The following is a 23,560-nucleotide window of genomic DNA, read 5'->3' as shown; positions in this document are numbered from 1 at the left end:
CTTTTTCTCTTTTCTTCCACCTTTCCCACCATTATGGACTTCTCAGTGGAGCTAAGTCTTCACTCAATGTGTCCAAAATATGATTGTTTGAGCCTGGCCATTTGTGTACCATGGGAGAACTCTAGATTGATTTTTGTTGTTGTTGTTGTTGGCTATCATGGTCTTCTCCAAGAGTTTTCTCCAACACCAAGGCTCAGACACGACAGTACTCTATCCCTTTTCTTCAAAGTCTAACTTATTTGATGTGTCTCTCTGCCAATTTACTGTGTTTCTCTGAAGGGAAGATGACCCTGCATTTATTAAATCCCCCCCGAAAATTGAACAAAATACAATTCGAACAAAAAATTTGTGCAATATATTGCTTCCCTACCCTGTCACCTAACCCAATTCTAACAATCCTGGAGAATCTTTTTCATCCCCTAAATGACCATGTATGTGTTTTTAAAAAAATTCTTATAATATTCAGAAAAAAAGAAATATAACAAAATTGCTATATCTAAGGGGGAAAAGAAATCATTAAAGTATATTCACACTAGCAATAGCACATAGACTTATATACCACTTCACAGTGCTTTACAGCCCTCACTAAGTGGTTTACAGCATACTACAAAACTATGAATAAAACCTAACCAATAAGAAATACATTAATTAACCATACTGAAGAGTATTAGTCAGACTTTTTCTTGCATTGATATGAAACAAGTAAGGAAAATAAGCAAATCTTATCAATCCATCAGTTAACTTTGGGTTCAAGGTAAAGCCATTTTTTTTGAGTGACAGTCCATATACAATAAATCCAGAGTTCTTTATACATCATTAAATTTCACATTTTTCATATATATTTCAGCAAGACATTAACATCTTTCAACATTATTTCTTTTTCCAATTTCATATTAACTTATTTGCATGTATTACTTTGAAATAGGGCAACCATTTCCAAAACATGTATCAATGTCTCCTCCACCATTTACATTTCCAACATACTAAAGTTGTCAGCCAGTCTTTAAACATCCTTTGAGGTGTTCAATATAATTTTAAAAACCCAATATTTTGTTGAGTTAAATGCATTTTAAAGACCAGAGGCACATATTTAACATTTTTAAAAACCTTAACACGTTGTTTTGCTAAAATAGGATATTCTAGTTCTTTGCATACTTAGAATGCATTGCATACAAATTATGTAGTCAAAATATATTTGAACTGTATACATATAATCATTCCATTATTTTAGGAAGAATGTAACACATACTTGCATTTTATTATGTATGTGTGTGTGCTATATGTATGTATTTCTCTCTTCCCCCAAAAAATGATAGGCCAGGACAACAAAAAGGATTTGAACTGAATGAATACAGTAATAATTGTTTCAAAATAATTATCTGTGTAATAAAGTGTCTCATTTATACAAGTAATTGAGCTCCTCTCTACTAATACACCAAGCATTTTTAAAAAACACACAGAGACACACACACAAATTTTCTATTGAAGAAAAATCCTAGGAAGGAGGTAGGATATATGGGGAAAGACTGAGTAGAATGTTCTCTGGGAAGAGAAGATAAAGTATATAATGAACCTGGATGAAGATGAGGTTTAGGAAAGAGACAGCTGGACAGAGCTTGCTGGCTGAGTTCACAGAACACATTACACGAGTTAATATTGGGTTTCCCTAACATACTGAACAATAAATTCACATTAGCTGAGTCTAGTTGTGTGAATCTAGCAGCCAAACAGCTTCTTCCTCATATACTATGTTAGAGAATTTTAATTTCATTGAACCTTTTGTCCCTGCAATACATATAGATTATTTTCTTTCATGCCTTCTGCACAAATATTCCCATTCCTTTTGATGAGACACTTCCCATTTACAAAAATGATCTCAAAACCTTGTTTGTCTAAATTAGACACACTTAACAAATTATGTTCCATCTCAGGTACACAAAGCACATTGGTAAACTTTGGTTCCAAATATGGAATTTTTACATCGCCTCTTCCGATGACTTTTGCTTTCTGGCCATTTGCCAAAGCCACAGTTTCTTGTGCTACTGGAACAAACCTGCAAAATAATTCAGAGTCATTAACAATTGTTTGACTGCCCCACTATCTATTAGCCACTTGTCTCTGTTGTTGCTATAGCAAACTTTTGCAACACCAAAATGTTTCTTTTGCAAATCAGTCCTTTTTGGTTGCACAAATGTCCTTTGCTGCAAGTTGTTCCTTGGCAAACAGTTCCTTTTCAGATGGTTGTTCGCTCCACAAATGTAGCAATTCTTTTCTTGCTTAGCTCTCTGCCTGCAAAATGTTTCTTCTTTGGAGACTTGCAGTCTGGACCCCCTTCCTCAGAAATTTCACCTCCTCGTGGCTGCTTCTAAAATGGCGCTTTTCTTGTTCATTAAGCAAACATGCCTTGAAAGCTTCAAAATTTAAGTCTTGCTCTTCTTTACACTCAAATATGGCAGAAACTGTGTCCCAGGTTTTATCTAAACTGTTCAACACTAATAAAACCTTCTGGGACTCAGGGAATTTAATCCCACGTTGTTCTAAGTCCAAAAATAAACTTTGCATTTTATTTAAATGCTGTTCCACAGATTCACCTGGTTGCAAACAGGCCCTGTAAAGTTTTCTTGACAATTGCACTATATTGCATGCAGAAACATTCAAGTTCACAACTCTCAACTTCAACCAAATCTTCTTTGCAGTCTTTAAATTTGCAACATTTAGAAATTGTTCATCATCTACATTCAAGATGAGATAAGCCATTGCTTGATCATGACTCTTCTGATCAGCAGCTGCAAATACTTGTGGATTTTCTACAATATACCACAGCTCTTTTGCCTTGAGCAAACATTCCATTTTAGCAGCCCACACAATGTAATTCTTCTGGCCTAAACGAGGCACAGAGTTTTCCTTAAATTCCATTGCAGCCATTCTGCTAATTCTGCCTTGTTCTTATACTTTCTAAACACAGGCAATTTCTTCCAGCTTTAAATTACAATGCAGTCCTTAGTAAGCTCTGGGCCCATAACCTGCTAGAGAATTTTAATTTCTCTATTGGTGAAAAAATAAATCAGAAGGTCTCACAGTTGACTGCATTTAGTTGATTCAAAATAACTTCTTTATATTTATATCAAAATATTTACAATACCATACATTCTTCTTTACAACAACATAGCTCAATTGAAGACTTCTTACAGAGAGATACAGAGACAATCCTGAGACTGGAAATCCAGCTCCTAACTCAATACTCTTTTGCACAGACTCAGTAGCACTTTCGTCACATTGGCTGACTGAATTACCACATGACTCTTCCTGCTCATGAATATTCCAACATACTATTTCAGCATATTTCACTCTCAGTCTGTATCAAGCTAACTTATCTTTTAGTGTTATTGCAATATTATAACTGGCTATCAAGGGAAATACGCTGAACACTGAAAAGCACTATACATTGGTTAAGCTTTATTAACTCCAAATCTTTTCTGAACATGTAAAATGTTATCAACCTCACTACATGCCTTTGTGCTATCCTTTCACATAACTCCATCAGTTGTGACAACAATCCTCTTCCCTGAGCCCTATATCTATTTCTGAAGAGTTGATTTTTAAATCCAAAGTGGGCCTGCCCTTGTAGCAGCCCAAGAGTGCAAAGGGGTCATGTTTGTCCTTGAAACTCAAGAGGAGAGCAAGAGAGAGAGATAAATTTGCAAGGCTTTTCCATCTTCAGATGGCAAATTCAGAGAAATGGAGGCTGGGGTTTACTGGCTTACCATGCTCTAGAAAATGGTGAAACCATCACCAGAGTCAGACAAGGATCCTTTTCTTTAAAGTTTTTTTTAAAGTTCATGCTAAGAGTTGGATTATTATATTAAATTGGAATCTATAAAGCAATTTTCTCCCATGAACATCCAACTAATCTCTTAAAATGGGGATTTTTCAAAGCTCTGCCTAGTTCCATTGAGCTGTTGTCTCTTCTGAAAAATTACTAGTGACCTATTAAGCTGAGCAACTTTGCCTGGCCTTCCACTCAGTCATGGATAAGTCACTGATCTTTGCCACCTGTATCTCCTACTTTCAGGACTTTCTAAAGCATCTACCAGCTACAGTCATTGTATGGGTGGCAGGCTGTTTTCAGTTCAGTATGTTGGTTTATAAAGTTTGGAAGGCTGCCATTGTCTCTTGTTTTTGTGCCAAATGTTTTGCATAGTTTTAAAATAGCTTGATCTGAATCCATTTTAAAAGTGGCAAAATTAGGCTAAGCTTCCCCCCCTCCCGCGGTTTCAGTCTGAATTTTCCTTGGTAACATAGTATGTGTTAAATTATACCTTTTTTTTTCATTGCTGTTGGTGACAAAATTACTAGATATTTTCCAAACAATTGATTCCACTTGGGCGAGAAGAGACAATATGTGTTTGCAGACCTTGTTAGTGTTGGAAAATTACTGTGGGTAATTTCCGATTTAGTTTCCACCCAGCACACTCCCAGTCATACTCTGTATCCGGATCAGAGCAAACAAGCAGAGCCATTCCTTTCAGTTAGCAAAAATATTGGTTGATTTGTAGTTCTTAAACAGCAATAAACATTTTAAAAAGCCCCAGTTAACTGGCAAAATGGGATGAAGGGCAGGGAAAGGCAGAGAGACAGAAAGACATGAGCAATGGACAATAATTTACATTTTTACCTCTACCAAAATGCACAAAACTTTCTAAATCAGAAAGCTGTGTAATTAGCAGGAACAACTCAAAGGGAGTGGCTTTTAGTTATTCCGGCCTTAACCATTTTATGTACATAACAATAACACAATAGAGATGGGAAGTAGGACACCAGGTGATCCTTCTTCCATTCTGCATCATTAAGGATGGCAGGGATGTATCTGACAATTAGAGATTGTGATTACAGAGCCAAATTTTGTGGTTCTTGTCTCTCTTAGAAATAATGTTTTCACAGGTGCTGCAACTTGGACCTGTTGTCACTTAAAACATTTTGTTTTATTTAGGTTGTTTCCATGTTTATTCTGCCATGTTTTCACCTTATTTTATCTGCCTTATGGGGCCTCTGATAAGTACTAATACATTTTTGCTCTTAACGCTTCCCTCTCCTACCAAATGTTGTGAAGTTGTAATGAAAGAACAACAAAGATGATTAGGGGACTGGAGGCTATAACATATAAGGAATGGTTGCTGGAATTGGGTATGTCTAGTTTAATGAAGAGAAGGACAAGAGGTGACATGATAGCAGTGTTCCAATATCTCAGGGGTTGCCACAAAGAAGAGGGAATCAAGCTATTCTCCAAAGTACTTGAAGGCAAGAAAAGAAGCAACGGATGGAAACTAAGCCATAATGTTTTTTGGGCATGCCCTACTATATGAACACAACTGTATTTTGTTAACTTGGAATCGCCTGTTAACTGAAAACCCAACCAATTTGATTCTCTTTGGATGAATTCTATGTCCCACAAGCCCTCTTTGGCATACTAAGTACATTTCTTACTTCTATACTTTAAGCAGAGACAATCAAAAGGCATTATTAAGCAATAAAGCCTTCTTACGAAAGGGTACTAATCTAATAGTGACAACAAAGCAGGTACAAGTGAATGGCTATTCCAGTTTTAACCCTAGGCCCTATGAACATAAGACAGAGAAATAAAGACTAGAGATATCAGGATATCAGACAAACGTTCCTCTGTTTGCTCTAGTAAAGAAGCCATTTGGTAGATATGGATGATGTATTGAATGAAAGGAAAGAAAGAAATGACCTGTTGTCAACTGCCCAGCAGTTGGTGCCTAAAGTGATCATCTTAGTCTGTTAATTGATGGGGCTGACTCCAACAGTCAAGAGTTTTGTGGCACTTTAAAGACTGGTAATTTTAGTTCCTGAGCATTGAAATAAATTTGGTAGCCTTTAATATGCTACAGGTCTCTCTGTTCTTTAAAAAGGTCATGATTCTGTTTATTCCAGGAATGAAGTAAATTTTCAGTTGCTCAGAGACCATTAAATATGTCTTCTATATTTTGTTGGCCTGCCTTTTGAGTATGAAATCAACGGTGCTTCTGAGAGGTTGCCCAAGTGACATTAAAGCCATGCAAATAGTTTCTATAGCAACAGGCTCCCTTATCTTTGACGCAGTCTGTGTTTCCCTTCATTTAGGTTTTATCTGTTCTCTCTTTCTTTCTTGCTGTGCTTCTTGCTTTTATCCAGCATAACTTCCCTTGACTATGATTAATCATATTCCACCATCAGCATCTTCTAAACCTTTCAACTCAAAAGTACAGAAACCTGATATGATTACTGGGTGTGGAGATTCCATATCTCTTTAGTTATGGGTTAAAAGAGATTGTGCCCATACAAGATTTAAACTTGGATTTTAAAAAATCAGCCTAGAACTTGTGATTCTTAAAAAAGTTTTTTTGTGGCTTAGGAGCAATTCGTTGGCCTAGATGTGACACCTGTTTTGTCATATATGCAAAGTCTTCTACTTGTCTATCAGACTTAGAGATATACATAAGTAAATCTCCTGTAGTCAATTTGTGCCTACAGAGAAATAAAATTATAAATTTGAGGTTGGGGACAGAATAATGGGGGAAAGATATGTCTCAGTCTCCTCCTTCAGCACACCAGAGGCATCTGCATGGCCATTGTGAAAAATAAATTGTTGGGACTGCTCTTGTCCTGGCCAGCAGTGTTATATTTATATGTTTTCTCTCAGTTTATCCTCACAAAAACTACTATATGAGGTAGGCTGGAGAGAGAATGATTAGCCCAAAGATACCTAAAGAACTTTGCAAGTAAGTAGGGACTTGATGTGGATCTCCTTAGAACAAGCTCAACATGAATACCTTAACTACCTATGCCACACAGGTCCTATATCATTTTTGGGTGATTTGAAATGTTTTTACTGTTTTGTTTTTTACAATATAGATGAATATCAACTCTTTTTAAAATTTGGTATAGAGACTCATAGCAAAAGGTAATGGAACTGCTCTGCTGACTTCTACTCAGAAGTGGAAAGCTAATTGAATTCAGTGGGATTAATGCTCAGGGAAGTGTGATATAGTTGTAGCAGCTGTGATCCTAAATATCAGCCTTCCTCTTACCAAATGCTGCATAATCATCCAGCCAACATAGATGAGAAAACTGCCTGGATGTAGTCAACCAGGAGTCAAACTTGATTTAAGGGGTTATTTACTATTTAGAGACAAAATGTTTTATTATCTAAAGCCTATGAAATTTTTCCATAGTAGCCTCATTCTTGAAACAAAGCCTTTGGCATGCCTAATGTGCCCCTTACATTGACAACTTTGTCTTTTCTTCATAGTTGAAAGAGGCATTTACAAAAACCTAGAAATGGGACATTATAGTGAGAATAAATAGGTGAATACAGATTGCGTTATTCTGGGAAGCAAATCTAAAAATTAGTAGAGCTACTTGGTGGGTTGGGTGAACTAATCCAAATAATTCCTCCTTACATGTGCCATTGGAATAATAGATGCATATCCTAGACTAGATTTTTTTTTAATCCCAAGAAACCAGATTATTGCTGGGTTGCATGCAACCCATGACTTGAACGGCATCTCTCCTGAGATTAGTGGTTGCCTCACACATTCTGTTGCCTGGGCTGAACTTAGGAGGGGAACTTGTTAATACACAGAGATTTGGGTGGAGGCAAATGAATTATGGGAAGGGAAGTGCTGAAAAGCCAACTGAGTCACAGCTGCTCTTCTGAGCCTTTTTGTTGGAACAATATTTTATCTTTCCTCTCCCCCCTCCACATCCCCTATTTACATGCCTGGGTTCCTTAAGACCCTGCCAATGATGGACAGTACGTAACAAAACAGTAGTGTGCCTCTAAACTCCGGTTGTCAGGGATACCTACGTCTGTCTGGCAGCACACAGGAAATTAAAACCACCCCTGATAGCATATCTCGCCTGGTCTAAAGGGCAGTTCATTGGTATATGTGCCTGTGTTCATAACTGGAAGGGATGCATCTCAGCAGAAGCTAGAAAAGGGAAAGTGGCTGGCATGGATGTTGATTTTTTATTTTATTTTAGCTTTTTGGTCACCTGAAGATGAGAAGGAAGGTTTTCAGGGCACCAAATCCCTTGTCTTTATTCAGATCAATTTTTAAAAATATCTAAAAGTGTGAAAAAAATATAACATGAGATTAAGTTACACTTTTATTTATAGTCTTCCTTTCTATTCCCTTTTCTTTTTTATCCCAACTGCCTTCCCATATTTCATTTGCCTCCACCAAAATATCTGTGTATTAATAAGTTCTCTTCCTAAGTTGAGCCCAGGCAACAGAATGTATGAGGCAACCAGGAGAAAGGCCGTTCAAGTCATGAGTTGCATGCAACCCAGCAATTAGCTGGTTTCTTGGGATAAAAAAAAAAAATTATGATTACCATATTAACCAGTTTTCCAGGTTGCTGTTATATCAGTTTCCACAATAAACTTGTGAGATAGGCTATGATTGTTCACATTTTTAATAGAGGAGAATGCATACAGAGATATCTTTACATTACAGTCAACAGATTGACTGTTAAGTTGAGTTCCAAACTTAATGATCCATGTCTGGGTTCACATACTAAGCCGTTAAGTTATTAGTTTGGACCAAATTAATTTCATATGATCTCAGTCATTATAACTTAACCTAAAATTGTGGTTAACTGTGGTTTTCTTTGCACGTGGTTTGACTAACTCCAGGGCCAATTTGGCTACTATAAATTAAATCTAGACACTTTAGTATTTGAGAACAAAAGCAGGCAGTTCAAAGACTAAATCCTGCACCAGTTGGAAAAGTATTTCTGCTACAGAATTACTGATGCATAGGATATGTATCATCATAAGGTCTTGCTCTTAAAAACAAATATAAATATAAAATTGCAAATTTATTTTATTAGATGCATACAGTGTTTTTTTAATGTTTGTGCCTTTTCAATTTTCAATGTTTCTGTATACATATGACCTGAAATGTGACCTATTCTCCACACAAGTCTTGAAACTGGATAAAGAGATCCAGATAAACCAGTAAGTCAATAAACATAATACTTCTTCATTTATTTATTGAGAAAAAGGATCCAAAGCTACATATTTGTGGTCATATTTATACAAAAATGTTGAATAAATGTTTTTATTCAAAAAGGTTTACAAATTTAAGCATGACTGTAAAACTGTGTATGTTTGTGTGTATCCCACTACAATTTGGAGGTGGTAGAATTTTAAAGAAGCTGGTCCAAGGAAATGGAAATGTCTGAAATGTAGTTAAATTTGCAGATAAGACAAACTAGGTGTTCTATGTGTAAAAGAACAAACCATCTTGCATCACCAATATTAGATTTTTTTTAAAGAAAACAATAAGAAAACAATGGAAGAACATTTAAACTGCCCAGGATATTGTGTCACTGATGCTCAAGTGTCACTGTGAACGAGGGAGCTTCAAAGCAGCTTTAAACAGTCGTTGGGGGTAAGAATGTCTAAGTACCACTTCAAAACTGCTCTGAGAATGTTGGTTCTCAGTAATACAACCAACATTGTAATTTGGATGATGAATTTGCAGTTTATGTTTTTAATTTTGTTGATTTCCCATGTTTAATGTACACTGCTTTGAAATCCAGTTTTTGGATAATGGGGTAGCTTATACATTCAAATAAAACAATGTAGAAGGAAAGTGGCAAGTAATAGTTACATTGTATGTGCCTATTTTGATTTCAGATGTACTTAATGATGCCATATTTGATGAAGACCACGATGAGATGGTGATTGTGAAGGATATAGATATGTTTTCAATGTGTGAACATCACCTGGTTCCATTTATTGGAAAGGTAAACTTTTAATTTCTTTTTCTCCACTATAAATTAAGCCAATCATTGTTAAATGCTTGATTTGCAAAACTATGTGGGACAACTTTTGCAAATCATCAAAAATGTTTTTAAAGAAAATACATGTTGCATACAGAGCAACCAAGCCAGATGTTAGGCCATCAAACAAGGTATAAAATACAAGGTGGGTAAAAGAAGCCCAACTGTTAACATCACAAGCTGGTGTTTCAAACTGCAGCTTTTGGGGAGTCATGAATAGGCAACCCAGTCCATAATTTATTTGTTGCTATTCAATTTTTAAATATGTTTCAGATATATTTATATGAAATAAATATCTTTATTTTATAAAGGAACAGGTGTTCACAGCACTTAGTGCATCATCTTTCCAAATACCCTAATCAGGTGTCAAAGCTCTGTACCGTGACTGAAATGACGTCAAAGGATTATTTACTACTCCATTCAGGCAGTAAAATGTTTTAAACATATATGCCACACAGTTTAATAAATAGAGAATCCCACTTAAAACCAAGAATGGATATGTAATGCCTTTTTCCCTTGTCCATTTGTTATGTCTGGGTTTTTGTAGAATAAATGCAGATCAAGTGTTTCGTGTTTTGGTCATTTTGATTGTATCCTGTGAGTCAAAGAAGGGGGAGTCACAGCTGTTGAGAACAAAGGCTGAATGAATTAGTTAAAAAATTGATGTCACTTTGTTTGCTCCTCTGGAGCAGTCATTACTCAGTGCTAATAACTACGTTCCGTCTTTCCTTTATCTCAGTATCTGCTGTTCTCATTCAACTTCACATTTAACTGCCTGCCTGCCTATTCGGTGCAAGTGGGAAGATTTAGCAATGCTGGATTTTTTTTTGTTCTTTCAGCAAGTAAAAATAAAGTAGAATTGCAGCTGGAAAAATCATATGATCTGGCACTAAAATAATGACAATTCAATCATATTTATTTTCTTAATAAAGAAAAGCACGTTGATCATAAACAGTAATTCCAAACTGACAGAATGATACTTTTATTGAGCTGATTGAAGTGGGAATGAGAGCTGCATATGGCAGGAATAACTTAAAATGGATGGATGGATTTTTTTATTTTTCAGATTTTGGCTTGCATGTTCGTAGCAAAGCCAGCCCATAATCATTTACAATTTTAATTTGCCTATAGTACTTTTAGTTAAAATAAGCAAACATATGAATCATGTAGCAAAATAAATGTTACAATAAAATTTTCCGTCATAATATTAAAACAGCTTTTAGTACATGATGTAATATGTGCTTAAGCAAGTAAAAACCAGCTTATGAAAGTAAATTTTCAGGTTGTATTTCAAAGACATCAGAGCGTGTGAAAGACTAACCTATGGGGAGAGAATTCCATGGCACTGGATCGGATACAACTCAGATGATTCCAGCTCACCCTTAGTGGATGAGAATAACTCCCAGTTGGTGATATTGGAAATGTTAAAAGAAGTATTTTGAAACTGAGCCGGGGTGATTTTATTTTCTTCCAGGGAGAGACACTCCATAGAAGCCAGGCCACAGGGCAAGGCATGATGCTGCTGCTGAAATGTGTTCAGCGATGCCATTGTGCAAATGCTGACCTTATATATTTGTGTCCTTTATTTATTTATTTGATTACATAGGTGGAGTCCTTGGTGCTCTCTGAATTTGATTGTTTTTTTTTTTTGCAGACATTTCATTACCATGTTAGGTAACATTGTCAGTGTTAGTAGCGAGTGTGATTTGCTCTTATTTTATATACTAGTGGCTGCTCTAGTATACTGTATAAAATGAGAGCAAACCCCCACTTCCTACTAACACTTATTGCCTAGTATAATAATAAAGCATCTGCAAGAAAACAACCAATCTCAGAGGGGACCAAGGCCCCTATAGTTCAAATCTGAGCTACAAATATTCTCTTCTCTTGATTAGATAAGTTGCAGCATTTCCATGGAATCATTATGCATCTATTGTTGTTTGCTTCTTCCCACTCATCTTGATACTTACAATGGCACTGCCTTCTGGCCCCACTGTAACTTCCAAGTATCCTTCAGAAGCATATTTCACACAAAAGTGCATTACAATAATGTAATCTATTCAAGAGGTAACCAACGCTTGGATTATAAAGGCCTATCAAAACAGGGGCAAAGCTGGTAAATGCCCCTCACCACCACACTTATCTGAGCACTCAGAGGGAATGTGGGGTTGACAACCCCCCACCCCTACCCCATTTGTGTGTCTGGGGAGTGCAACTCTGTCCAGGGCAGGCAAAAATCCTTGTGATCAGCCACCATCAACATTGGTCAGCAATCTTTGAAAAGTAAGTTCAATAACATGGGTGTGGCTTAGTTAAGAGGTGTGTTTGTATCACAGGGTTGTCAAACTGCCGGCCGGTGGGCCGGTTTCATCATACCGGAGCCGCGCCCACCCCATTGCCGGCAATGGCAAAAAAGCTCAGATACGTTGCGCGACATCACGTGATGTCGTGCGTTTGACATGTCTGTTGTATAAGAAAACAAGAAGAGATACTGCCATAAATGAATGGATGCTGAATGAACATGGATTAAATATAAAAGTAGTGACAAATACAAAAATATATTGAATGAATTTGATCACAAAACAAATATATGAAAAAAACCTAAATTTGCTAAGAGGAAAGAAAAGACTAATTGGATGGAACTGAGGAAAACCTGAATAAGAGCAAAGTAAGAAATTTAAAGAACAAAGGGGAATACTGGTAGTCCTTGCTTAACAATAGTAACTCCACACTAAGTGACAAGGTTGTAAAGTGCAATGTCATGTGACCACACTGACTTACAATTGCAGTTATGCTTTGGGTAAATTCGGCTATTGGGTGAATCCCATGCAGTCACAGTGTCCTGAGTTGACATGATCACAATTTGTACCTTCTGTTGTCTTCCCTGATGACTTTGCTTGTCATAAGCCTGCAGGAAGGTCACAAATGATGATCACATGACAGTGAGATACTGGGACCATCGTAATTGCGAGTCGGTTGCCAAGTGCCTAAATCATATGAATGCAGGCTACAAGTCTCTTTGTTCAGCACTGGCATAACTTCAAACGGTTGCTGAATGAATGGTCACTGAATGAGGATTACCTGTATATGAATGAATATACATACTTCTCTTTTAATGAAGAGAAGGACGAGGGGGGACATGATAGCAGTGTTCCAATATCTCAGGGGCTGCCACAAAGAAGAGGGAGTCAAGCTATTTTCCAGGGCACCCGAAGGCAGGACAAGAAGGAACGGGTGGAAACTAAGCAAGGAGAGAAGCAACCTAGAACTAAGGAGAAGCTTCCTGATAGTTAGAACAATTAACCAGTGGAACAACCTGCCTCCAGAAGCAGTGAATGCTCCAACACTGGAGGTTTTTAAGAAGAGACTGGATAGCCATTTGTCCGAAATGATATAGGGTTTCCTGCCTGAGCAGGGGGTTGGACTAGATGACCTCCAAGGTCCCTTCCAACTTTATTATTATTATTATTATTATTATTATGGTATGGAGTGTGATGGAAACAAGGATGTTTTGTGAGTCTAGATGTGTGAGGCTAGAGGTATCGTGAATGATGCTGATATAAATTAGATTTCCTTTCCTCTTTCCTTCTTTCTTTAGCTTCTTTTTCTTACCACTTCTTAATCTTTTTCTGTAATTTGCATAATGTTTACCACTAAAAGTATTAGATTAGCATATATTTATATATGTATACAGGAAATTTTGTGGAATGCAAGCTTTAGAATTTCAACTAATCTTCGTCAGAGAAGCTGGCTAGAAAAAAGGAAGAGGGGAAGAAAAATGTAAGTGATGTCAGACTCCAGTCTGTATCTGAGTACATTATTAGAAGGAAGTCCTTTCAAACACGCAAACTGAATCTTATCTGGTGCAGAATAATGTTATGTTATGTGTTATGTTATATATTACATTATATATGATGTCATGTTATTGTTATGTCATGTTTTATGTTGTATTTTTCTATGCTAGGGGCTGTCCTAAAATTTTCTGAAAAGAAAAAAATACAAATAAATGTATTGCTTCTATGCATTTTGGATATACTGATATATTCATTTTAATTTAATTCAGGTTTAAAAAGGTTTACAGGTTCAGGTTTATAAAGACCCGAAGCTTCAGGAAATTGACAAATGAGAAACAAGGGTGGATTGAAATCAAAGTCCAAGTTGCTTGTTGGACTCTATAGGCATTTAGTGAATGAGTGGGACATGTTGAGGTCAAGGCTTTCTGACATCCACAGCAAACTCTCCAAGCACAATGTCCACCTTTCTTTACCAAGAGCCCTGTCAGTTTGCTTCTTGTTTTGATCACCTTGCACTAGTCTGGATTTCTCTCCTAATAGTTTCTGACATTTCATTTCAAAGCCTTTGTATCATATCCCTGGTGGCACGCCTTGCGGGCAGAGATCTCTGTATTAAATTTGATCATCACAGACATAAACTTTGACTTCTTCTGGGTCACAAGAGACCTATTTGAAAATGCCCTTGGCCTGTTGCAGCACAGTAAGAACAGTTTTTCTACTTACCTTTATTTTCTCCATTTCTCCTCTCCATTCCTTTCAAAGGGGAATCCTTTCAAATCCATGTAGCCTAGCTAGGCAAAATTCTGAATACTGACACTGTGTGATAGAATTGACTCAGAGTCCCTTCTCCACTTGTTACTAAAAGTACTGATTAAAAAGTATTTACTTTTAAACCAGGAGAAGCTAGTTGTTAAATGGTCAAGGGCCACCTTGGGTGGAAAAGTGATAGGTCAAGCTTTTTGGAGGAGAGTTTTGGAGACAGGTTTTAAAAATTATGCTTGGCTTATTTTATAGTTTCCTCTGTAGCAATAGGATAGGATAGGATAGGATAGGATAGGATAGGATAGGATAGGATAGGATAGGATAGGATAGGATAGAGCTGAAAGGACCTTGGAAGTCTTCTAATCCAGCCTCCTGCTCAAGCAGGAGAACCTACACCGTCTCAGACAGGTGAATGTCTAGTCTCTTCTTAAAAACCTCCAGTGATGGAGCGCCCACGATTTCTGGGGGTAAGCTGTTCCACTGGTTAATTGTCCTCACTGTTAGGAAGTTTCTCCTTAATTCCAGGTTATTTTGATCAGTTTCCAACCATTGTTTCTTGTCCTTCCCTCTGGTGCTTTGGAGAATAATTTGACCCCCTCTTCTTTGTGGCAGCCCCTCAAATACTGCTATCATGTCACCCCTATTTCTTCTTTTCTTTAGACTAGCCAAACCCAAGTCCTGCAGCTGTTCCTCATATATTTTAGTCTTCAGGCCTTTGATCATCTTAGTTGCTCTTCTCTGAACTTTTTCCAAATTCTCAACAACTTTTTTATAGTATGGTGACCAAAATTGGTTGCAGTATTCCAGGTGTAGTCTCATTAGTGTTTTATAAAGCAGTACTAATACTTCACATGATCTTGATTCTATGCCTCTGTTTATATAACCCAGGATTGTATTAGCTTTTTTGGCTACTGCTGCACACTGCTGGCTCATAGTCAAGTGATCGTCCACTAGGACTCCAAGTTTCCTCTCACAGTTACTGTTTTTGAGCCAGGTCTCATCTAATATGTACTTATATCTTTGATTTTTCCTGCCTAAATGTAAAACTTTGCTTTTCTCCACATTAAAACTCATTTTGTTGGATAGGGCCCATTGTTCAAGTTTGTCAAGATCTTTTTGATCCTGAGCTTGTCTTCTGGGATGTTGGCTATTCCTGCCAGTTTAAATTCATCTGCAAATTTGATGAGTTCCCCTTCTATTCCCTCATCTAAGTCATTTATGAAGATATTGAAGAGTACTGGGCCTAAGACGGAGCCTTGTAGTACCCCACTACTTACTTCTCTCCATGTGGATGTAGTACCATTGAGGACTACTCTTTGAGTATGGTTTGTCAGCCAGTTACAAATCCATCTGGTGGTGATGTTGTCTATTCCACCTTTTTCTAGCTTACCAAGCAGTAGATTGTGGTCTACTTTGTCGCATGCCTTACTGAAATCTAAGTACCGTAAATGCCGGCGTATAAGGCGACTTCCGCGAGCGCTGAAATCGGCACCAAAGACGGGGGTCGTCTTATACGCCGAGTCGTCTTATACGCCGGAAATACTGGTAGTTTCCGGCGTATAAGACGACGTTCTAGGAATGCGACCTGGCTATAAAGACGGGGGTCGTCTTATACGCCGGGTCGCCTTGTACGCCGGCATTTACGGTATACTATATACTAAGTATACTATGTTTTGATGGACTTCCAGCCTTAAAAATGCAGGAAACCATGTTTCACTTCTTTGTAATTATAATCAGAAAGGATTTCAGCAAGGGATAACTCCCTCCAGCAAAGTTTAGTTTAGAAACTAAACAGGCTTGGGACCGGCTAATATTTGGAAGGGAGATTACTGGGGAATTCCACGTGTCCATTTAGGTACCAGGAGTCAAGCTCCAAAGTTAAGAGTTAGAAAACTTTGAAGACTGGATGCAAAGGGACTTTTGAGGGCCACATAGTCCAAAACCTCAAGACATTCATCACTGACTTGAATTGATGTTGTCCTTTCTCTGTTGCATTTCATTTTCTGTAAGATCTTTAGTGTATACTGTTACCTCCTAGTTTTCCTCTGTAGGGAAAATTAAATTCTGTGAATGGCTTTTTCCGTCGATTAAATGAATACAATAAGAAATATTTGTGAAGGTATTAAATGAAGCATTGTCCGAAGACACTTCCATGGTCATGAAATGCTGTTATCTTCCCACCGAAGTGGTACTTATTAGTAATTATCTTACTGTGTTCCCCTTATTGGATGGTAATGTTTTATTTCCTTTACTTTCCAGTGGGATAAGTCAGTTCTGCAGTGTTACTCTTATTATGCTGAGTGAGATATTGGTCTTAAAGTCCTAGTCCTACAGTGCTAGACTTATAATTTATTGTTCATGTCTTTTCACATAGTCTGCTTTTTCCAAAAAATCCTGGTATTGTTCCAAAGAATGTCTTATAACACAGACTGTGCCAACCTTCTCTGCCAACTGAAGTAATTTTGATTTCTAGGCATCTTATTTCTCTTTTTTAGGATCACAAAGGCAGTCTCACTGGCAGTCAGCTTAAAAGAAATATACATAATTTATAGGCTAGATTTCTTTAAATTGAATGACCCCAAAACTGAACTATGAAACACATTCTCTTCACTTTCCCTCCTTCATTAGATGAAATTTAACATCCCCACTTCTCTATATTCTAAATACATGATATGGCTTTTCTATATATATGTTGATGTTTAATTTTTAATATTTACCAGCTAATTAGAGAAACCTTTGTCCTTTTTTTCCTAAGTCAATTAATGACTTTTATGGAGTGCTAGACAGTGATTTTATATTGGAGCTCTTTAATTGGAGCTTCAATTCCCAAATTCCTTAGCAATTCTGGGAGTCCACATCTAGATATAAAGAACCATGGATTAGACATGGTTTGAGATTAACCCTTTCAACACCATCTTTCCCAGACCTGTCCTGAAAAAAAGTCATAGAAATTCAATAAATGTAATCAGGAATCTAGTTTTATTCTTGTGCTAAATAGCTCAAAGTTGTTATATTTTTTACTGGGTAGACTGGAAAACATATACCAAACCAAAATGTCTTCAGCTTTTTTAGCCTTAAGATTTGGGCTATAATTCCTGTTATCCATGAAAAGCATAGAAAATGGGGGCTAGTCTCTCAAACTTGCAGGGCATTAGATATGAGAAAATTGGAGCAATATGACTTTTTGTGCTTGACTTAAAACCAGCCAAAATTGCTCTGGAGAATTAATTGTGGCTGTAGAAATCAACAAATCCTTGTGCTCATATATGACCAGTGCTTTGAGCAGCTGAATTATCTCTGAAATCCTTTGCCATGTACCCGGATGGAGAGAATCACCTCTAAGCCAGGGGTGTCAAACTGCTGGTCTGCAGGTCGGATGCATCAAAGCGAAACCGCGCTCACCCCATTGCCAGCAATGAAAAAAAAGTCGCGATATGTTGCAACACGTCATGTGACGTTGTGAGTTTGACATCCCTGCCCTAAGCCATCAGTGAGCATCATTTGTTATCCAGGGCTGCAGGATTAAAGGGTCACATCATATAGTAGATAGGGCAAAAGTATTAGGGCCACAGCCCAAAATGGATAAGGCCACCCATTTTCCTCTTTTTGGCATATTCTTGTTTCTCTCTTATTTTAGACATCTTTTTTTCCTTGGGTGGCTGAGCAATGGAACAGATTGTTCTTGTTAGAAGTCTAAACAGAGACCAAAGTTTGCAGGTGGTTGTAAGGTTAGAAGCTACCCACTTCTGCCTTCAGCCATCTCTTTGCTTCATTTATTGTTCCTGAGATTGTTTGCCTTCTGCATTTCCCATTTTTGCATCCTGTTTTTATCAGATTTGCTAATATGTCCATAAATATACTGAACTACTAAAGAAAGCATTTTTTCCCGAGCTGCCAGCTCAGATGCGCCTTATTTAGTCATGTGACAGGAAGTGTATAGTAATGTATCCCTCTTATTTTTGATTTAGCAGATTTTCAACAACTTGATTTCATGTTAGAAAATCTTTCCGTACTTTCACTGCTATCTATAGGACTTATGTAGCCATTCTTGGTTTTTTCAATAAATACTAAACTGTGAAAGATTTCTGATTGCATCTTCTATTCTTTACAGGAAAGAAAGGAAAAAAGTGGGAAGTGAGTTCACAAGCATGTTGGTTTTCTCTTTATCCTTGACATTTTAAGACTTATGCAACTGCATGACTGTTTGCTTCACTCACTTACCAATTTTTAAAAAGTCAATTTCTGGGTCATGTCTGACATGGCATGGGTGCACATGCATGAATCTCCCAGGTCAATGAGTCCTGAGCTTTGTTTAATGACTTGTTCTCCTTCTGCCTAGGTGCATATAGGTTACCTTCCCAACAAACAAGTCCTTGGGCTCAGCAAGCTTGCAAGGTAAGAAAAACAAATCGTTTGAGTTATTTAACTGCAGATAACCAAAGTAAAACTAGTATGGCATGGTTAAAAGCACTGGGCTAGAGAGCGGGAGGTGGTGAGTTTTAATCCTGCCTTAGGCACAAAGCCAGCTGGGTGACTTTGGGACAGTCACTTGTTTTAGCCCTAAGATAAAGATAATGGCGACAGCAACTCACTTCCAACCATGTTGCCCAAAAAAGTGCATGGTTTTGTTCATATAGTCACCAGGAATCTAGACTGACTTGAAGGAGATAAAGATATAGAGGTAGAAATAAAATAAGGGAAATGACTCCCAGATTCATCTATATGCAAAATGTTGAGCAAGTTCTTTAGGTTCCAGTAAGCTCACCGGAAGAGAGAGAGAAGGGTCATAATGTAAAAGAGAGTGAGGAGGGTTGGTGTTTTGGACTATCAGTGGCTGAAGATAGTTGATAGAGATGCTAAAAAAACAAATCAAATTGGGTTCTGGGGAAGTGAAGAGCTGTAATTGTGGGGGTTTCAGATTTCAGCTCTATTAGAATTGTAAATTGAGGGCCAATACCTTTAAGGGCCACACATGGGAAAGCCCAACTCTCATGTTTGATTCCCAAGTTTAATAATAAAGTGCAAGTGGATACATTGCTGTTTTACCTGGAGAAGAGGAATCCCCTCACCACAGACAGAAGCTTTGGATGGCCCCCCAGGCAGAAAATCCTTGGTTAGCACCTAGTTAAGGAAGAAGCCCTGGGGGCGGGGGGGGGGAGAGGTACATAAGAAGAATTTCATTCTTAAACTCCCTTCCAAAATGTGTATTGGTTCCATTTAATTTTGCATATGGCCCTTAATATGCTACACAATACTGATGTGTCTTCAAGCCAACGGTGATCTAGCTATATACAGTATCTGCCTAGATAGCCCGTGCCAGTAGATGAAAATGATCGGAGTAATAATAATTAAAGAGTCAGTTTGATGCAGTGGTTAAAGGCTGCAGGCTAGAAACTGGAGGCTGTGAGTTCTGCTTCTGCCCTACACATAAAAATCAACTGTGTGATTTTGGGCCAATTACTACGATTTCATATCAGAGGTACCAGATATTTGAGGTTCATTAGAGGTACCAGAGCCTTACTAGTCTGTATGAAAATCCTTGAGAGAGTAACTTGTTTAAAGCCTTGGAAATGGTAGAGATAGAACTTTAACCCATCTATCCCAGATCTGATTTTTAACTTGGTCTGGGTAAACAGTTCCAGCTTACCTAATTTGGTAATGAAACCACCAAGCTCAGAGAGCACTAAGGACCCTACAGTCCAGCTGTATTGGTCCAGATATCTAAAATGGAGCTAAACTAACCATGCCTTCTTTTACCTTCTTGCTAAATATGTCATGATTAACACATGCAGGAAGAGTTCTAATTAAAAAAAATTTACATGGTTGATTATCATTTTATAAAAATAAGAAACTATGCCTATTCATACTACCTAGTCCAGTGTTGTCAACACTGGACTAGAGAAATTCTTGGGCATTTCAGAGATGATTTTAGCTTCTCTGTTTAGACAGGGGGATTGCTTATAAAAATGGTGGTCAGATTTAAGATAGGAGTAAAAATATTTCTTACAGAAGAATACAAGATATAGTTTCTGAGCATCCAGATGATAAGTGGGAAAGGCATTTTTGAAACGCTAAATCCTCCATTCATAGTTTGGTCTGACAAAATTTGTTTTCTCTCTACAATGACCTTCTGTTTTAATCGTCTCAGTTAAAATGGACTGTACGTGCTTCACGGTATCCCGCAGGGATCAAGAACTATACAAGCATAAGCATTTTCTTTTTTTCTTTTTGGAAATATTTATCTGTCTCTTAAATATCACATAGCTTGGAGGCAAAACTACATTTTAATTGGAAAAATGGCCATTTTATTGGAAAATTAACTTACCTACAAGACCTTAACCACCAGGCCTATTTTTTCCCTGTAACTATGATAGTTGGGTTGAGAGAGAATGGCTGGTTCAAGGTCACACAGTGAGGTTTTGTGGCTGAAATGAACTACAACTGGGTCTCTTAGCTCCTAGTCCAACACCTTAACTACAAAGCCACCCTGGTATGTCTTAGAGACAAGATACAAATCCACCATTATAGTGAGCAGATTGTATACCTAGGTGGGTGATCAAGGAGGGAATAGGAACCCATTTGCTACAATTGCAAGAAACTTGGCAAGGGATTTTGCAGGTTCATTTTGCTGGTTGTGCATCTCCTGTCTTCTCTGATAAGATACAGACTTCTTCTGCAGAAGAAAAAAAAGGCAGATTTAAGGACAATCTCACATTCCTTTCTCAGATTCCAGCACAGAAAGGCCATTCTACAAGAGGCTAATCGATCTTATTTTTCCCCTATCCCTGTACACAATCATTTTGCATTAATAAGAAAAACAGAGGTTTCACTGTGACTCCCTCATAATCCCATCTATTTGGAACCCTGATTTAATGTTCCAGTTGGATTCCTTGAGGGTGGCAGTTTTTTACTCTTGAATAACAAGTTCTGGCGATCATAGATGCTGCAAAAAGCAAGTACTGAATGGCATTTCATTAAGCAACTACAGGTAGTCCTCAACTTATGACCAACATTGAGCCCAAAATTTATATTCCTAAGTGAGACATTTGTTAAGTGAGTTTTACCTTATTTTACAACCTTTCTTGCCATAGTTAAGTGAATCACTTCAGTTGTTAAGTTAGTAACATGGTTGTTAAGTGAATCTGGATTCCCTATTGACTTTGCTTGTCAGAAGGTCACAAAAGGTGATCACCTGACCCCAGGACACTGCAGCCGTCGTAAATATGAGTTAGTTGACAAGCATCCGAATTTTGATCACGTGACATGGAGATGCTGCAACGACTGTATGAAAAAAGGGTCACAAGTCACTTTTTTTAGTGTCATTATAATTTCGCATGTCACTAAGTGAACTATTGTAAGTCAAGGACTACCTGTAGATACTGTGCTGAGGACATGTAGGGAGCCTTTTGTTTGGAGTTGCTTCCTGTTCCTATTTTGAGGCTTTGTATTTCCTGTGTCATGTATTTTGACTTGTGTCTGGGTGTGCCCTTTGGCATCTGTGGGTTAATCCTATTATGTCCTGTCTTAGACTTTGGATGGGGTATGTAGATTGTAGGTGTCTTTGTCTTAATCTTCTAGCTGGGGCTTCCAACCTTCCTGGATGGTTTACATCTGCATTTGTACAGAGCTAGTTTCTGCTTGGGGGAGGGAGACCTGGGGCTATTAAGAAAACTGGGCATGCTTTTCTGCCTCTTTAAGATCCTTTGAGGAAATATATTTTTCTGCCCTTTTAATATTTCCTTCTCTGGGGGGGGGGTTGACTTCCCACAGCCCCATACAGAAAAGTGTTTATGCACCATTGAGATGTGGAGGTACATTTTCCAGTCCAGGGCAACTAGTGGCTTTGAGGATAGTATGGAAGTTTGGTTAGGAAACACCTGTTGAGAGAATGTTAAATATCCCCTTTCCCAGCTCTGGCCTTCTGGCTGTTCTATCATTCCCCTCCTGTTGCTTTAAGCCAGGGATGTCAAACTGCCTGCCCACAGGCCAGATGCATCATAGCGAAACTGTGCCCACTCCATTGCCAGCAATGGCAAAAAAGTCGTGATACGTCGTGACACGTCACATGACGTTACGAGTTTGACACCTCTGCTTTAAGCTAAACAGTCTATTATTTGATTAAAGTAAAAGTTGGCAGGAGAGAATGCATACAAACTATATGTAAAGGGGTGGGTTTGCCCGACACTAGAAGTTAGGTTAAAATGAGGTTGGGTAATTTGTGACCCTGGGATTATAACCATTGTTGCAACATGCTGAATAAACCAAACTAGCAAGCCAAGCCATAGTGTAGTTTATCTGAGCAATACTGGTAATATGATATGTGATTACAGGAATGGTATTTTATTAACCCAGAGTTAAGAGTTTAGGATATTGCATGAACTCTTATCTCTGGGGTAGCAATTGTGAAACAGACTGAAGGCGCACTGGATTTATATATGTAAATTTGCACTTCATGTAGTTCAGCAGCATTTCCATCTTGAACTTTGCTTTCTTCTCTTGCACGGAGTAGCAGAAGGAGGAGGGCACACAGGGAACTAGATGGCTCTTAGTAGGAACCAATGTACTAAACCTGGATAGCTTCCTCTCCCCCACATCTTGTTTTTTGATTGAGGAAATGGTAATGAAAAGAGCAAAGATCATATTAGGGGGAAATGAGCAGCACATTCGACCAAACCTTTATAGGAATGATGCAAGTTTATTTTTATTGATTTATTTATCTATCAAATTGCATGCCACCAATTTCATTTTTATTCAGGGTTGTCGCATCCTCAGAGTGAAATTGTAGAGCTCACAAAATCATGAGAAAGGAACTAGAGTACCCCCCTCTAAGGAATATGACATTCTTTGGTGATTTTAAAGCTTCCAGCAAATTAAAGTGTAGTTGTACAACAATCATAATAATTAATAGTGCTTATTAAATTTATATGCTGCCTGACTCCCAGTCACTCTGAGCAGTTTACAAATTTGTGAACTTGTAAAAATTTGTAAAACATGTTAGAGGCATGTGCAAATTGCATATGGAGAAAAGGGATATATGGAGAAACATGTTATCAGGAAAAGAAATTCTTCTCTTTTTTTTCCTATCAGTTGTTTTTGGAATCAGCTCTGGAACTTCTTTCCAAAAAAGAGGATTTGGACAAATGATTAGAAAA

General features: G+C 37.7%; 1 protein-coding gene across 1 annotated transcript in view; it reads left to right on the top strand.

Annotated features, from left to right (window-relative positions):
- Positions 1-23,560, top strand: part of GCH1 (GTP cyclohydrolase 1) — a 40,573-nt gene that overhangs the window by 5,069 nt on the left and 11,944 nt on the right. The window contains exons 3-4 of the mRNA XM_039321191.1: positions 9,707-9,816; positions 18,748-18,803. Coding sequence (XP_039177125.1) covers positions 9,707-9,816; positions 18,748-18,803 — 166 coding nt within the window. The remainder of the gene's footprint in view (positions 1-9,706; positions 9,817-18,747; positions 18,804-23,560) is intronic.

The sequence above is a fragment of the Crotalus tigris genome, unplaced genomic scaffold, assembly GCF_016545835.1.
Source record: "Crotalus tigris isolate CLP2741 ecotype Arizona unplaced genomic scaffold, ASM1654583v1 scf7180000017605.3043972, whole genome shotgun sequence".
Taxonomy (NCBI): domain Eukaryota; kingdom Metazoa; phylum Chordata; class Lepidosauria; order Squamata; family Viperidae; genus Crotalus; species Crotalus tigris.
Note: the sequence above shows the minus strand (reverse complement) of the source record. Positions and strands in the feature narration are given on the sequence as shown.